General features: G+C 49.6%; 1 protein-coding gene across 1 annotated transcript in view; it reads left to right on the top strand.

Moving 5' to 3' along the window:
* Window positions 1-17,163, top strand: part of TLN2 (talin 2) — a 254,331-nt gene that overhangs the window by 120,923 nt on the left and 116,245 nt on the right. The window contains 3 exon segments of the mRNA XM_060259753.1: window positions 4,983-5,110; window positions 11,286-11,349; window positions 14,963-15,067. Coding sequence (XP_060115736.1) covers window positions 4,983-5,110; window positions 11,286-11,349; window positions 14,963-15,067 — 297 coding nt within the window.

Raw genomic sequence — 17,163 nt, 5'->3', positions numbered from 1 at the left:
GTGTGGAACGGCCCTCAAGAGGGCTAGAAAGCACAGGCACACCATGAAGAAGATGATGTTGGATTTATATCCTGCCCTCCACTCCGAATAGTCTCAGAGCAGCTCACAATCTCCTTTCCCTTCCTCCCCCACAACAGACACCTGTGAGGTAGATGAAGATATTGGATTTATATCCCGCCCTCCACTCCAAAGAGTCTCAGAGCGGCTCACAATCTCCTTTCCCTTTCCTCCCCCACAACAGATACCCTGTGAGGTAGATGAAGATATTGTATTTATATCCTGCCCTCAACTCGGAAGAGTCTCAGAGCAGCTCACAATCTCCTTTCCCTTCCTCCCCCACAACAGACACCCTGTGAGGTGGGTGGGGCTGGAGAGGGCTCTCACAGCAGCTGCCCTTTCAAGGACAACCTCTGCCAGAGCTATGGCTGACCCAAGGCCATTCCAGCAGGTGCAAGTGGAGGAGTGGGGAATCAAACCCGGTTCTCCAGATAAGAGTCCACGCACTTAACCACTACACCAAACTGGATCTCCGTGACGTACCCAGTGCATTGATGTCACCCAGAAATGATGTTATTCCATTGGGCACGTTGCTGGGGGGGGGGGGTTTCCCCAAGTGATTGAGCATCCTTCTGCCACCATGCCCGGTGCGATTACATCACTCCTGGGTGACATCACTGTGCCAGGCGCATCACGGTGCGCAAGGAGGATCCCCCGCCAACAACGGCACAGACGAACCACCCCCAAAACAAGCCATTTTGGGGTTTTTTGTGTGCAGCACTATTTGCCAAACCAATTCATAATGAACCACGAATCGGCCATTTTTAGCATGAATTGCAGTTTGTGCTTCGATTTGGGCCCATGCCTCGTGTGGAATCCAAATTACTCATATGCACTAGGCCAGGGATGGCAAAGCTGCTTAGCGTAAGAGCCACATAGAATAAACATCAGATGTTTGAGAGCCGCAAGACATGAATGATAGATATTTGAGAGCTGCAAGAGGAAGGAAGGAGGGAGGGAGGGGAGGGAAGGAAGGAAGGAAGGAGGGGAGGGAAGGAAGGGAAGGAGGGAGGGAGGGAGGGAAGGAAGGAGGGAGGGAGGGAGGGAAGGAAGGGAAGGAGGGAGGGAAGGAAGGAAGGAAGGAAGGAAGGAAGGAAGGAAGGAAGGAAGGAAGGAAGGAGGAAGGGAAGGGGGAAGGAGGGAGGGGAGGGAGGAAGGAGGAAGGGAAGGGAGGAAGGAAGGAAGGGAAGGAGGGAGGGGAGGAAGGAAGGAAGGGAAGGAGGGAGGGAGGGAGGGAAGGAAGGAAGGAAGGAGGAAGGGAAGGGAGGAAGGAAGGAAGGGAAGGAGGGAGGGGAGGGAGGAAGGGAAGGAGGGAGGGGAGGGAAGGAAGGAAGGAGGCAAGGGAAGGGAGGGGAAGGGAAGGAGGGAGGGGAGGAAGGAAGGAAGGAGGAAGGGAAGGGAGGAAGGAATGAAGGGAAGGAGGAGGGGAGGGAAGGAAGGAAGGAGGGAGAAGGGAAGGAAGGAAGGGAAGGAGGGAAGGAAGGAAGGGAAGGAGGAAGGGAGGGGGGAAGGAAGGAAGGAAGGAAGGAAGGAAGGAAGGAAGGAAGGAAGGAAGGAAGGAAGAAGGAAGGAAGGAAGGAAGGAAGGAAGGAAGGAAGGAAAATAGATGGGAGGGAGGGGGAAGAAAGCAACTTTAACTTTAAACGCATTCTCCAAGTTGCCAGCTGACTTGGCTCATATAAGTGATTTAAAGAGACAAAAGCCATCTCCAAACTGGCACACAGAGCAGTGGGGGCTTCGGGAACCAAACAATATGTGTGAAGGAGCCACAGTCTGGCCACCCCTGCACTAGGCAGTGTTGAGGGATCACTTGCCTGGCTGAAGGTTCAATAACAGATGAAAGAGCAGGGACAGAGTCTCTTCTTGCATTGCCTCGAGCCCAGTTCTTTTCCTTTCCCCTCTCTCAGTACTTAAGGAACTTTACAGTAGGCACGCTAGCAGAAGACAGGCAAAAACCCAAATACAGGAATGTGTCTGTAATTCACCAATGTTTTGCCAATCAAATATTGCTAGATGCTCTTTTTGTAACTCGGCATTTAAAAAAAACCTATTCCTGCCTGGGACTCTCCCAGAAAAATGCTATACCAATAGATACCCTGTGTCTGTAACCAGTGAAACAGTTCACGCAAGTATTCTGCTCTGATTAGACCTCACCTGGAGTCTTGTGTTCAGTTTTGGGCACCCAATTTAAGGATATAGACAAGCTGGAATAGGTCCAGAGGAGGGCAGTGAAGATGGTGAAGGGTCTGGAGACCACATCCTATGAGGAAAGGTTGATGGAGCTGGGGATGTTTCGCCTGGAGAGAAGGCGGCTGAGAGGTGACAGGATCACCATCTTCAAGTCCATCAAGGGCTGTCCTAGAGAGGCTGGTGCAGAGTTGTTTTCTGTTACCTTAGAAGGTCAGATCAGAACCAATGGGCTGAAATGTAATCAAAAGCGTTTCCAGCTGAACATCAGGAAGAACTTCCTGACAGAGCAGTTCTTCATTGGAACAGGCTTCCTTAGGAGGCGGTGAGCTCTCCTTCCCTGGCATACTGGTTTGGTGTAGTGGTGAAGTGTGTGGAATCTTATCTGGTTCTTTTCCCCACTCCTCCACTTGCACCTGCTGGAATGGCCTTGGATCAGCTATAGCACTAAGTGTTTAGAGGGAGAACTGGGTTGGATTCCCCACTCCTCTACTTGCAGCTGCTGGAATGGCCTTGGGTCAGCCACAGCTCTAAGTGTGCAGACTCTTATCTGGGAGAACCGGGTTGGATTCCCCACTCCTCCACTTGCAGCTGCTGGAATGGCCTCGGGTCAGCCATAGCTCTAAGTGTGCAGACTCTTATCTGGGAGAGCCGGGTTTGATTCCCCACTCCTCCACTTGCAGCTGCTGGAATGGCCTTGGGTCAGCCAAAGCTCTAAGTGTGCAGACTCTTATGTGGGAGAACCGAGTTGGATTCCCCACTTCTCCACTTGCAGCTGCTGGAATGGCCTTGGGTCAGCCATAGCTCTAAGTGTGCAGACTCTTATCTGGGAGAACCGGGTTGGATTCCCCACTCCTCCACTTGCAGCTGCTGGAATGGCCTCGGGTCAGCCATAGCTCTAAGTGTGCAGACTCTTATCTGGGAGAGCCGGGTTTGATTCCCCACTCCTCCACTTGCAGCTGCTGGAATGGCCTTGGGTCAGCCAAAGCTCTAAGTGTGCAGACTCTTATGTGGGAGAACCGAGTTGGATTCCCCACTTCTCCACTTGCAGCTGCTGGAATGGCCTCGGGTCAGCCATAGCTCTAAGTGTGCAGACTCTTATCTGGGAGAGCCAGGTTTGATTCCCCACTCCTCCACTTGCAGCTGCTGGAATGGCCTTGGGTCAGCCATAGCTCTAAGTGTGCAGACTCTTATCTGGGAGAACGGGGTTTGATTCCCCACTCCTCCACTTGCAGCTGCTGGAATGGCCTTGGGTCAGCCAAAGCTCTAAGTGTGCAGACTCTTATGTGGGAGAACCGAGTTGGATTCCCCACTTCTCCACTTGCAGCTGCTGGAATGGCCTCGGGTCAGCCATAGCTCTAAGTGTGCAGACTCTTATCTGGGAGAGCCAGGTTTGATTCCCCACTCCTCCACTTGCAGCTGCTGAATGGCCTTGGGTCAGCCATAGCTCTAAGTGTGCAGACTCTTATCTGGGAGAACCGGGTTTGATTCCCCACTTCTCCACTTGCAGCTGCTGGAATGGCCTTGGGTCAGCCATAGCTCTAAGTGTGCAGACTCTTATCTGGGAGAGCCGTGTTTGATTCCCCACTCCTCCACTTGCAGCTGCTGGAATGGCCTTGGGTCAGCCAAAGCTCTAAGTGTGCAGACTCTTATGTGGGAGAACCGAGTTGGATTCCCCCCTTTCCACTTGCAGCTGCTGGAATGGCCTCGGGTCAGCCATAGCTCTAAGTGTGCAGACTCTTATCTGGAGAGCCAGGTTTGATTCCCCACTCCTCCACTTGCAGCTGCTGGAATGGCCTTGGGTCAGCCATAGCTCTAAGTGTGCAGACTCTTATCTGGGAGAACCGGGTTTGATTCCCCACTTCTCCACTTGCAGCTGCTGGAATGGCCTTGGGTCAGCCATAGCTCTCGTAGGAGTTGACGTTGAAAGGGCAGCTTCTGGGAGAGCTCTCTCAGCCCCACCTGCCTCACAGGGTGTCTCTTGTGGGGTGGGAAGGTAAAGGAGATTGTGAGCCACTCTGAGATTCAGCGTATCGGATGGGATAGAAATCCATTATCATTTTCTTCTTCTTGGAGGTTTGTAAGCAGAGGCTAGATGGCAGCAATGCCGATTTTGTGAACTTCGGCGGATCATGAGAAGGAGGGCAGGAAGGGTCGAATCAGGGCTGAGTTCCCGTGGGCCTTTCTTACGCACCCAGGGAAATGCCGATGGCCACTTTGGGATCAGTCAGCAATTTGGGGTCAGTTTGGCCCAGGGATCCTGGAGGTTTTTGCCTTCTTCTGGACACGAAGCAGGGTCACAGGGTGTGTTGGGGAGAGGTGTTTGTAAGGTTCTCGCACTCTGCGGCCCCGTGGTGCAGAGTGGTAAAGCAGCAGTACTATGATCTGAACTCTGTGCTCGCGACCTGAGTTCGATTCCGGCTGAAGCTGGATTCAGGTAGCCAGCCCAAGGTTGACTCAACCTTCCATCCTTCCGAGGTCGGTCAAATGAGTACCCAGCGTGCTGGGGGGGGGGGGAGTGTCGATGACTGGGGAAGGTAATGGCAAACCTCCCCGTCAAAAGTCTGCCGTGAAAACGTTGTGAAAGCAACGTCACCCCAGAGTCAGAAACGACTGGTGCTTGCACAGGGGACCTTTCCTTTCCTTTCCTGCACTGTACAGGGGTTGGACAGGATAGCTCTGGAGGTCCCTTCCAATGATTCTATAATTCTTTTTTTTCCCCTCCTCTTGCTTTGCAGGCTCGTGACGACATCCTCAACGGCTCCCACCCAGTATCCTTCGAGAAGGCTTGCGAATTTGGAGGTTTCCAAGCCCAGATCCAGTTCGGACCTCACGTCGAACACAAGCACAAGCCGGGATTTTTAGAGTAAGCTCCTCTGAAATGTGGAGGCTCACAGACTTTGGTGGCTTGTCCCGTTTGAATATCCGCTCTAGCCTCCCGAGTTAAAAAAGGCAGATCTTCTTGTTTCAGAGGAGGGTACAGTTCACAGAGCCCTGTTTGGGGCTGAGGGGGGGGGGCGTCTTTGCTGAGAAGGCTGAGAAACAGCTGGGAAGACTCCCGGAGAGTAAATGCGGCCAAAGCCCATGAATGTGGTTGTTCCCACTCCAGCAACCACTTACAGGAGAGTAATGCTCAGCAAGTGACGTGCAGAGGGTCTTCCAGATGAGAATTGGGGAGACAGTGCAAGAGAGAATCACGGACAGTAGCTCAACACAGGGGAAAAAAATTCCATGAAAAATAACTAACACATTCTTTACTACAATGGGACTTCAATATTATTATTCATACGCTGCTTAAGCCAGTTTGGTGTCGTGGTTAAGTGTGCGGACTCTTATCTGGGAGAACCAGGTTTGATTCCCCACTCCTCCACTTGCACCTGCTGGAATGGCCTTGGGTCAGCCAGAGCTCTCTTATCTGGGAGAACCGGGTTTGATTCCCCACTCCTCCACTCGCACCTGCTGGAATGGCCTTGGGTCAGCCGTAGCTCTAAATGTGCAGACTCTTAGTCTGGGAGAACGGGGTTGGATTCCCCACTCCTCCACTTGCAGCAGCTGGAATGGCCTTGGATCAGCCATAGCTCTAAGTGTGCAGACTCTTGTCTGGGAGAACCGGGTTGGATTCCCCACTCCTCCACTTGCAGCTGCTGGAATGGCCTTGGGTCAGCCAGTGCTCTAAGTGTGCAGACTCTTATCTGGGAGAACGGGGTTGGATTCCCCCACTCCTCCACTTGCAGCTGCTGGAATGGCCTTGGGTCAGCCATAGCTCTAAGTGTGCAGACTCTTGACTGGGAGAACCGGGTTTGATTCCCCCCTCCTCCACTTGCAGCAGCTGGAATGGCCTTGGATCAGCCATAGCTCTAAGTGTGCAGACTCTTATCTGGGATACCGGGTTGGATTCCCCACTCCTCCACTTGCAGCAGCTGGAATGGCCTTGGATCAGCCATAGCTCTAAGTGTGCAGACTCTTATCTGGGAAAACCGGGTTGTATTCCCCACTCCTCCACTTGCAGCAGCTGGAATGGCCTTGGATCAGCCATAGCTCTAAGTGTGCAGACTCTTATCTGGGATACCGGGTTGGATTCCCCACTCCTCCACTTGCAGCAGCTGGAATGGCCTTGGATCAGCCATAGCTCTAAGTGTGCAGACTCTTATCTGGGAAAACCGGGTTGTATTCCCCACTCCTCCACTTGCAGCAGCTGGAATGGCCTTGGATCAGCCATAGCTCTAAGTGTGCAGACTCTTATCTGGGATACCGGGTTGGATTCCCCACTCCTCCCACTTGCAGCAGCTGGAATGGCCTTGGATCAGCCATAGCTCTAAGTGTGCAGACTCTTATCTGGGAAAACCGGGTTGTATTCCCCACTCCTCCACTTGCAGCAGCTGGAATGGCCTTGGATCAGCCATAGCTCTAAGTGTGCAGACTCTTGTCTGGGAGAACCGGGTTTGATTCCCCACTCCTCCACTTGCAGCTGCTGGAATGGCCTTGGATCAGCCATGGCTCTCGTAGGAGTTGTCCTTGAAAGGGCAGCTGCTGTGGGAGCCCTCTCAGCCCCACCCACCTTACAGGGTGCCTGTTGTGGGGGGAAAAGATATGGGAGATTGTGAGCCGCTCAGAGTCTCTGATTCAGAGAGAAAGGCAGGGTCTCAATCTGCAGTCTTCTTATTCTTCAATCCCAAGCACCTCTAGTTGAAAGGAGCAGGCTGCCTGCTCCTTTCAACTGGAGGTGCTGGGGCTTGAAGAAGAAGAGCTGCTGTCAGTCTCGGACAATACTGATCTTGATGGACCAGGGATCAGTTCAGTATAAGGCAGCTTCGGGTGTTCATGTATTAGAGGGAAGAGGCAATGGCTCAGTGGCAGAGCCTCTGCTCGGCATGCAGAAGGTCCCAGGTTCAATCCCCGGCATCTCCAGTGAAAAGGACCAGGCAGGAAGTGATGGGAAAGACCTCAGCCTGAGACCCTGGAGAGCCACTGCTGGTCTACAATACTGCACTTGATGGGGAGAGAGTGTGGCTTAGTGGCAGAGCCTCTGCTTGGCATGCAGAAGGTCCCAGGTTCAATCCCCGGCATCTTCAGTGAAAAGGACCAGGCAGGTGGTGATGGGAAAGACCTCAGCCTGAGACCCTGGAGAGCCACTGCTGGTCTACAATACTGCACTTGATAATAATAATAATAATAATAATAATAATAATAATAATAATAATACTTTTTATTTATATCCCGCCCTCCCTGCACAAGCAGGCTCAGGGCGGCTCAAAACGTATAAATGCAATACAATACAATAATATACCTAGCAATAAAATCATCATAAATCAATATACAGTTACATTAAAATTAACATTAAGGTGCTAAATAGGTCTTCATAAGTTCAGTGGGAAGAAAAAGAAAACATACACAGCGATGGAGAGAGAGTGGGCTCAGTGGCAGAGCCTCTGCTTGGCATGCAGAAGGTCCCAGGTTCAATCCCCGGGAGAAGGACAGGGTATAAATCTGCAGTCTTCTTCAGAGCTCTCTCAACCCCACCCACCTCACAGGGTGTCTGTTGTGGGGAAAGGAGATTGTAGATTGTAGGCCGCTCTGAGAGAAGGATGGGGTATAAATCTGCAGTCTTCTTCTTCTTCTTACCAAGCAGATCCTCTACTACTGAGTCACCGTCCCTCGAGAGTCCTTAGCACGCACCTGAAAAGGAAACATTTTTGAATGTCTGTGCAGTCTGCAGTTCAAGCAATTAAACCCAGAACCTGGGGCAGCCCCGCGTTTAACAATTGTTGAGTGTTCTCAGGCTTGAGAGAAGAGAGGGGGGGATTAAGCTCACGCTGAGCTCCTTATATTTTCTGGGGCCTTGACTTGCGCTCGGTGCGGGCCAGCTGCCCGATTTGGATGCTACCTTGGGAGCACGTGTCCCCCCTTCCCCTCGAGCGCAACGGAGAGCAAAGGCGTCCGTGCCAAGGACTCCCGTCCGCTCGCTTTGCGAAGCCAGTTCTGCGGAATTTAAATAATGTAGTTTAATAATAATTGAAATCTCGTATCTCTAAAGGGGAGCCGCTCCCCCTCCGCGGCGTAAGCATTCTGCTCCAGTTTCAAATTAAAAAAGAGCTTGCGGATGATTACTCTGGCGCTTTGGGCTCTCTTTCCCACCCACCCCCCACCCCTCCCGAGGCTCCTCGGGAATGATTTCATTTTAATTGGACGAGGGGGGTCTCGGCTGCAGAGTGCCGTTGCGCTGAAGGATAATTTCTGGAAGAACAGAAAGGCGTTCTTTGTGCGTTTCTGCTGAGCCTCAGCTTCCTTGAAGGTCTCTGCCAGGGTTCGCTCGACATCTGTTGGTAACTCAAACAAGAAGCGGAGAAGCGAAGGAACCAAGCCAGGGTGGCATGAGGGGATGATTGCGTTGGCTTGCGATAGGTTTCCGGATCCAGTTCAAGGTATCCAGAGTGTGAAGTGGAAGGGTGTAGAATGAATAATAGAATCAAAGAGTTGGAAGGGACCGTCGGGGCATCTAGTCCAACCCCCTGCTCAAAGCAAGATCAGCCTAGAGCAAGCTCTCTCACGCATATTGTGTGGCTCTCGAAGCCCCCCACCCCACTCCCTCAGCCAGTTTGGAGAAGGCATTTCTCTCTTTAAATCACTTCTTCAAGCCAAGCCAGCCAGCAGCTTGGAGAATACATTTAAAGTTAAAGTGGCTTTCTTTCCATCGCTTTCTCCTCCTTTACCTCCATCTATTTTCCTGGTCAGGCTGGTTGCAAAGTACTCTGGGAACTGGAGCTCAACGGGTGAGGCCCTCTTCCAGAGAACAAACTGATTCAGAAACGGCGATTGCCTCTGCAGGAAGTGGGGCCTTTTCTCTCGGACGGCCTTCCTTCCCACAAATGATTCCTTCAGCCCGTAGAGTTGAAAACTTGCCCTCGTCAAAAGGAATTCAGAAATTGCCACCAGCGGATTCAGCTGGCCTTTTTCCTTGGCAGCTTCACGACCAAGTTTGTTTGTCTTTGTCTTTGTATTCTCCTCTCTTTTTGGTTCTGTTCATAAAACATTTCGATTGTTCTCAATTTAATTTTTTTTTAAAAGAAAATATTTGAGATGTTTAGGTGAAAACTTTAAAATCTTTAGGTGCAATACTTGACACGTTTAGGTGGAAAGAGATGTGTTGTTACAACTCTTGGGGGCTCTCTCTGTTGAGTAGTAAAACTTCTTGAGCTCGTGGTACAGATGACTGATGGTCCAAATCGCCCAGAATTCTGTTCCGGTATTGCTGTTCCACCAATACCAGGCGCTATTCTATCAGTTCCAAATGCTGCTTTGAAAAATTTGGCAGCTGAGCCAAAATTCTTCATGGCTTCATTGCATTTGCTGCATGACTGCAATTTTAATTCCCCCCCCCCAGACATGTTTACATGACTGAGCGCTACACATTCCTAACGATTTTGGAGTTCACTTTGCATTCTTGCAATTTGGTAAACCTCATATGCAGATCCCTGTCCTGTGATTTCCCTGAATCCTCTAACATCCCGTGTAAGCTAGATGGAAGCACCCAGAATGTAAGGACAACAAAAGAGGGTGTGCAGACTTAAAAACCACAAAGCCCCTGGCCAACGGCCCATCTAGTCCAACACTCTGTGTCACACAGTGGCCAAAAAACCCAGGTGCCATCAGGAGGTCCATCAGTGGGGCCAGGACACTAGAAGCCCTCCCACTGTTGCCCCTCCCAAGCACCCAGAATACAGAGCATCACTTGCCCCAGACAGAAGAACATAAGAGAAGTCATGTTGGATCAGGCCAATGGCCCACCCAGTCCAACACTTTGTATCACACAAAAAACCCAGGTGCCATCAGGAGGTCCATCAGTGGGGCCAGGACACTAGAAGCCCTCCCACTGTGTCTCCCCAAGCACCAAGAATACACTGCCCCAGCATCACTGCCCCAGATAGAGAGTTCCAACAATATGCTGAGGCTAAGAGCCACTGATGGACCTCTGCTCCATATGTTTATCCAATCCCCTCTTGAAGCTGGCTATGCTTGTAGCCACCACCACCTCCTGTGGCAGTGAATTCCATGTGTTAATTGCCTTTTGGGTGAAGAAGGACTTCCTGACCCCCCCCCCCCCGCCTCCCCAAAGAGCAAAGAGAGATGATGATGATGATATTAGATTTATACCCCAACCTTCACTTTGAATCTTAGAGTCTCGGAGCGGCTCACAATCTCCTTTCCCTCCCTTCCCCACAACAGACACACCCTGTGAGGCGGGTGGGGCTGAGAGAGCTCTCACAGAAGCTGCCATTGCAAGGACAGCTCTGTGAGAGCTACAGCTGACCCAAGGCCATTCCAGAAGCTGCAAGTGGAGGAGTGGGGACTCAAACCCGGTTCTCCCAGATAAGAGTCTGCACACTTAACCACTGCACTAAACTGGCTGTCAGTTTGTGCAAAAGCATTCTTGAATTAAAGCAAAGTAATAAATTCTTGAATTAAAGCAAACTAATTGCATCGATCTGCTGCAACGTCTGGTTTTAGAGGGAGGTTTGTGGCTTGTTTTTGAGATTTTAATGTTTTTCCGTTAGGATTTGTTGAATTATTTGTATCTTCAGTACAGTAATTGCTTGTTGATAAATGGAAGGCCAGTTTCTATATACATTTAAAACACGTTGAGGGGGAATGGGAGAACACCAAAAGATCTGCTGAAATTCAAACCGTGATTTGGGGTTTCCATGTAAATTGGCTGTCGAGAGCCCGGGAAGGTGGAACAGAAAATGGAAATTCTTCTCGCGGGCTTCTCACGTGGCTGTGGAGAAGCTGCAGTTTGAGAGATTTTGATTGGCTGCTTACTTTGCTCTCCGAGCCAGTCAAGTTTGAGGTAGAGTCCCCTGATTGGCTACCTCTGGGTGATAGGAAAACGGACAGCCAATTAGGGGGAAAAAAAGGAAAGGGAAAAGGTACCAGAAGCCATATGAGGGAATGGTTGGCATCCAACCACCTCCAAACTGTAATGCTTCAGAACCAGTAAAAGGTGACAGCATCTTCATTAATGGCGGCTTTTGCTTTTTCTCCAGTCTGAAAGAATTCCTTCCGAAAGAATATATCAAGCAAAGAGGAGCTGAAAAGAGAATATTTCAGGTAATGGAGAAAGGTTTCTTCCATCCCCCTCACCCCCCAGCCTTGTATGAATGTGTTATTTTTTTTTTTTTTTGCGTCCGCTTCAGCAATAAACTAGCAGCAACTCGAGTGTAAAAGAAGCAGACGGCTATTCTCCCTTCTCCCTTCGGCAGACTCGCTCTCCTAATTCGAATCTCGTGAGCGATTGGAAGAGCTTTGCTTTTCAGTCCGTTTCCTCCAAGACACGGGCTTGCTTAATGGGTCTGATTCCCGCTCGCAAAAGAGAAGGCATTGGGAGCTAAATATGGTTATGTAAGGGCTCTTTTGCACATTCGGCTTCCACAGAATGGGTTTTGTTCTGTTTTGTTTACTGCTAAAGAAAACCCCCAAATTGCCCCGGGTTATGTATTCTGTTAGCTGTGAAGATGGATCAAGTACCAGCTCCCTGAAACCATGTCCTTTTTGGTGCTGCGTTATGGCCAACCATGTGGTGTTGGTATTTCGGAACCCTAAAGATGCCGCCCAGTTTGCTCTGGTTTGAAAAACAGTTGAAATTGATGCCCAGAATAAGATGACGTGAGCAGATCTGGGGCCGGGGGACCAGGACAACTGCTCCCTCCCCATCTCCTTTGGATTTAGGATGTTCATAAGAACATAAGAGAAGCCATGTTGGATCAGGCCAGTGGCCCATCCAGTCCAACACTCTGTGTCACGTAAGAACATAAGAGAAGCCATGTTGGATCAGGCCAGTGACCCATCCAGTCCAACACTCTGTGTCACATAAGAACATAAGAGAAGCCCTGTTGGATCAGGCCAGTGGCCCATCCAGTCCAAACCTCTGTGTCACACAGTGGCCAAACCCCCCCCCCCCCAAGTGCCATCAGGAGGTTCACAAGGTTCAAAGGCTTCCACTTTGCCCAAGCACCAAGAATACAGAGCATCATTTGCCCCAGACAGTTCCAATAATATGCTGTGGCTAATAGCCACTGATGGACCTCTGCTCCGTATTTTTATCCAATCCCCTCTTGAAGCTGGTTATGCTTGTAGCTGCCACCACCTCCTGTGGCAGTGAATTCCACGTGTTAATCACCCTTCGGGTGAAGAAGGACTTCCTTTTATCTGTTCTAACCTGACTGCTCAGCAATTTCATTAAATGCCCACGAGTTCTTGTATTGTGAGAAAGGGAGAAAAGGACTTCTTTCTCTACTTTCTCCATCCCATGCATAATCTTGTAAACCTCTATCATGTCACCCCGCAGTCGACGTTTCTCCAAGCTAAAGAGCCCCAAACGTTTTAACCTTTCTTCATAGGGAAAGTGTTCCAAACCATTAATCATTCTAGCTGCCCTTTTCTGGACTTTTTCCAATGCTATAATATCCAATCTGCTTCCAGTATGAATCATCCTATTTCTGTGCCCCTCTCTCCTGAGCTCCCACCGCCTTCCCTGTCCACAAAACTTGCCTTGTGACAGCCTCTGGGACTCAGATCTGGAAGTCTCAGGAATCTTGGGAAATGTAGTTCCAGAGTGCAGTAGGGTTAAACAGTAGCTCTCTTTGTTGCGTTTGTCATCACATTTAGGTAAGTTTGGGGGAAGGAGGAGAGGGACAGGGGTGGGGACAGGATAGAAACGTGTTTGCTAATGCACTCCCTCGATTTCCACAGCAGCTGAGTATTAGAAACTAATGTAAGCGCTATAACGAAACCAGATAGTAATGTTTTGGGAAGGTAGCCATGTTCGTCTTCTGTGAAAGAGCTAGATTCGAGTTAGGTGGCATTTTGGACACTAAGAAGGTTTTGGGGATATAAGCCTTCGAATTGAAAGACAGTGCTCCGACTTCAAGGCTTATATCAGGGGTGGCCAACGGTAGCTCTCCAGATGTTTTTGCCTACAGCTCCCATCAGCCCCAGCCATTGACCATGCTGGCTGGGGCTGATGGGAGCTGTAGGCAAAAAAACATCTGGAGAGCTACCGTTGGCCACCCCTGGCTTGTATGCCAAAACCTCGTTGGACTCTTAAGGCGCCTCTGGACTTGAATCCAACTCTGATATTAACAAACTTTCATGCCTTATGTAATTTCCCCGCTGATTGGAGGTCGTACGTTTCTGTCCCCCCATTTCTCATCTGATGGAGTCACCCCTGGGTGGGGGATATGAAAAATATGTCTGGTGTGTGTTTTACTGCAGCTAAACGTGGTTGCACATTGTAGGCCGAGGATTCTTGATGTTCTAGCAATGGAGGATTTTCTTTTTCAGAAGCCAGATTGAGATCGGTTTCTTGCAGACAGCCGCTGAACTGAAAAATATTTCAGGTCTCTTTCCTGAATGGAAACGGGGTGGGATGGGGACGATGACTATCCAGAGAAGCACCAGAGATATCCATTCTTGTGCCCGCGCTCACCACGGGCTTCCGCCATCTTTCATTAGTTACAACCGGGAAAGATGATCAGTGTCAGTTTGATTTGACGCAGCGCCGCTCAGAACGAGTTGGCAACGGACGGCGAGGGCTGAGAAAATTGTCATTGCCTATGCTAATAGAAGTGTCCCTGGAGTTTCCCTCGGAGCTTAGAGGGTAATGCAAACTGACACGGCCTTTTTTCTGAATTTATTTGGGGCTTTGCCGAAGAAAAGAGCAGTTCGGGAGAGGCTGTTCAGAGAGGGTTGTCTTCTAATGGTTAGAACAGATGGTTCCACTTCGGCGGGAAGGAAACCAGAACATCATCTGATAATAATCCCACTGGAGTAGACTGCTGCAGAAGGAGAAAACGGGAATCCGGTGGCACCTTAAAAGACTAACGAGATTTTGTTCCACACGGAAGTGTTTGTAATCTGCCAGCTCCTTGGTAAGTGGCTTCTGGTCCACGAAGGAAGCTGCTGGAATAGACTCTCGTTGGTCCCTGTGGTGCCATCAAGACTCCAGAACATCTTTTGGCATCGGTATGAGGAAGCAAGCGGATTTAAGGCACGTGGAGAGGGGGATTTATTTGTGGACAGATGTGCCTCCTCCATGGATGGGGGAGAAAGAGGCCGTTGGAATGGTGAGATATCTCTCTGAATGAGAAACGAGGGGTTTTTGCAAAGGGGTTATATTCATTTTGAAATGTGGCACTGTAGGAATGTATAGTCTCAAGGGATAAAAATAGCTGTTGGCTAGGGGTGGGGGGAAAAGGGGATTTCTGAATTCTCTTTGGATGTTTTAACATTGAGTTGTTTATTGTTTTGGATGTGCGACTTTGGAAGCCTGGCTTGTCTTTTGGGATTAGCTTTTTGGTGTAAATTTATTACATAGAATAAGGAAGATTGTTGTTAACTACGGAGGAGGGTTTTCACATTACTGTTTGTCCTGTTTTCTCCTGGTTTTGGATTGCGAGGGGCAGAAAAACAACCCTTAGCTGTTTATATAAAACTGAAACAAATCCTGATCTCTTTGATGCCGAATGGATTCTGGGGATTCCAGGGATGGCCATTTCTCCAGTGGGATCTTTTATGGCTTTTAAGCACATGGCTTCAAAGGAGATTGATTTTGAATTGTCCGAACAGCAGACTGAGGAAGGGGGAGACACTGTGCTGCCCAGCTCTGTCATACCGAGTAGGTCTTCAGAAAATTAGCAAGCAATTGATCAGAGCCTCGTTACAGGAGCACAAAAACTGCGGAGAGATGACCGAGATAGAAGCCAAGGTGAAGTACGTGAAGCTGGCGCGGTCGCTGAGGACCTACGGGGTCTCCTTTTTCCTTGTTAAGGTAGGAGGAATTTGGGCTAGAAATGAGATTGTGCAATGAAATTAGGTTTCATTAGGGTTTTTTTCTCGGAGGGAAGAAACTTGCTTCAAGCAAGAACCTGAACTATTCATCACTCATTTTCATTGCTTCCACCCCCTTTTTCTGTGTGTGTTTTGCTCCCTCTACTGGTTGATTCGATATTACATTGCTGTGTGTCCGGCAGATTTCTTGATATGTGATGGAATATCGAATCATCCACTAGAGGGAGCAAATCACAGGTCGAAAAGAGGAAAAACTCTGAAACAAAAGGGACACCTAAGCAATAAACATAAGAATGTGGAAGAGCCCACTGACCCAGGATCAATCCCAGACTCCCAGCGATTGCTTCCAGGCACAAACAATCCTTCTGTCTCTTGTTTCACAAATGAAGGTGCAAATTTTTCCAAAACATGTCTTGAAGACTAAATGAATTCTGGTTAGAATTGCTGTGCCTTCTCCTTTTATCTCTGAAATAGTGGAAACCCTACTTTCATAAACCTGCTTGAGGGTTACAATACATCATGGCCAATAGTTTCTGGCCATGTCTATAAGAAGAATTGCAGATTTATACCCCGCCCTTCTCTCTGAATCAGAGACTCAGAGTAGCTTACAATCTCCTTTATCTTCCTCCCCCACAACAGACACCCTGTGAGGTAGGTGGGGCTGAGAGAGCTCTGACAAAAACTGCTCTTTCAAGGACAGCTCTGCCAGAGCTATGGCTGACCCAAAGCTATTCCAGCAGGTGTAAGTGGAGGAGTGGGGAATCAAACCCAGTTCTCCCAGATAAGAGTCTGCACACTTAACCACTACTCCAAAATGGCTCTCTCTAAAGGATAAAGTATCCCCGGGCCGTGGAACAGTACCAGTCCGTGGCCTGTTAGCAACTGGGCGATGAGTTGTATAATTATTTCATTATATATTACAATGCAATAATAATAATAATAAGATGACATTGGATTTATATCCTGCCCTCCACTCCAAATTTCAGAGTCTCTGGCTCACAATTTCCTTTCCGTTCCTCCCCCACAACAGACACCCTGTGAAGCAGGTGAGGCTGAGAGAGCTCTCCCCAGAAGTTGCCCTTTCAAGGACAGCTCTGCAAGAGCTATGGCTGACCCAAGGTCATTCCAGCAGCTGCAAGTGGAGGAGTGGAGAATCAAACCCGGCTCTCCCAGATAAGAGTCTGCACACTTAGAGCTATGGCTGACCCATGGCCATTCCAGCAGCTGCAAGTGGAGTGGGGAATCCAACCGGTTCTCCCAGATAAGATTCTGCACATTTAGAGCTATGGCTGATTCAAGGCCATTCCAGCAGCTGTAAGTGGAGGAGTGGGGAATCAAACCCGGTTCTTCCAGATAAGAGTCTGCACACTTAGAGCTCTGGCTGACCCAAGGCCATTCCAGCAGCTGCAAGTGGAGGAGTGGGGAATCAAACCCGGTTCACAATCTCCTTTCCCTTCCCCCCCCCCCCCCACAACAGACACCCTGTGAGGTAGATGAAGATATTGGATTTATATCCCGCCCTCCACTCTGGAGAGTCTCAGAGCGGCTCACAATCTCCTTTCCCTTCCTCTCCCACAGCAGACACCCTGTGAGGTAGATGAAGATTTTGGATTTATATCCCGCCCTCCACTCCAAAGAGTCTCAAAGCGGCTCACAATCTCCTTTCCCTTCCTCCCCCACAGCAGACACCCTGTGAGGTAGATGAAGATATTGGATTTATATCCCACCCTCCACTCTGAAGAGTGAGAGCCATGGCTGACCCAAGGCCATTCCAGCAGGTGCAAGTGGAGGAGTGGGGAATCAAACCCGGTTCTCCCAGATAAGAGTCCACACACTTAACCACTACACCAAACTGGCTCTCCTTGTAATAACAGGTGGCTTCAGACAGAGGAGGGGAACAATTTGAATAATTATTTGGCTGTGCAGGTCTGCACGCTGGGCCACATGAAATTAAAAGTGGATATTAGCTTTCCTGAAGTTGGTTTTTTTTTGGGGGGGGGGGGCGGTGTTGTCTGTAACTATGTAATTCCAGTAACCACGGCGTGAAACATCTAGGTCTGAAAGAATTTGTTAGGG

This window comes from Heteronotia binoei, chromosome 19 (genome assembly GCF_032191835.1).
Source record: "Heteronotia binoei isolate CCM8104 ecotype False Entrance Well chromosome 19, APGP_CSIRO_Hbin_v1, whole genome shotgun sequence".
Classification (NCBI taxonomy): domain Eukaryota; kingdom Metazoa; phylum Chordata; class Lepidosauria; order Squamata; family Gekkonidae; genus Heteronotia; species Heteronotia binoei.
The sequence above is the reverse complement of the archived record's forward strand: the minus strand, read 5'-3'. Positions and strand labels throughout refer to the sequence as shown.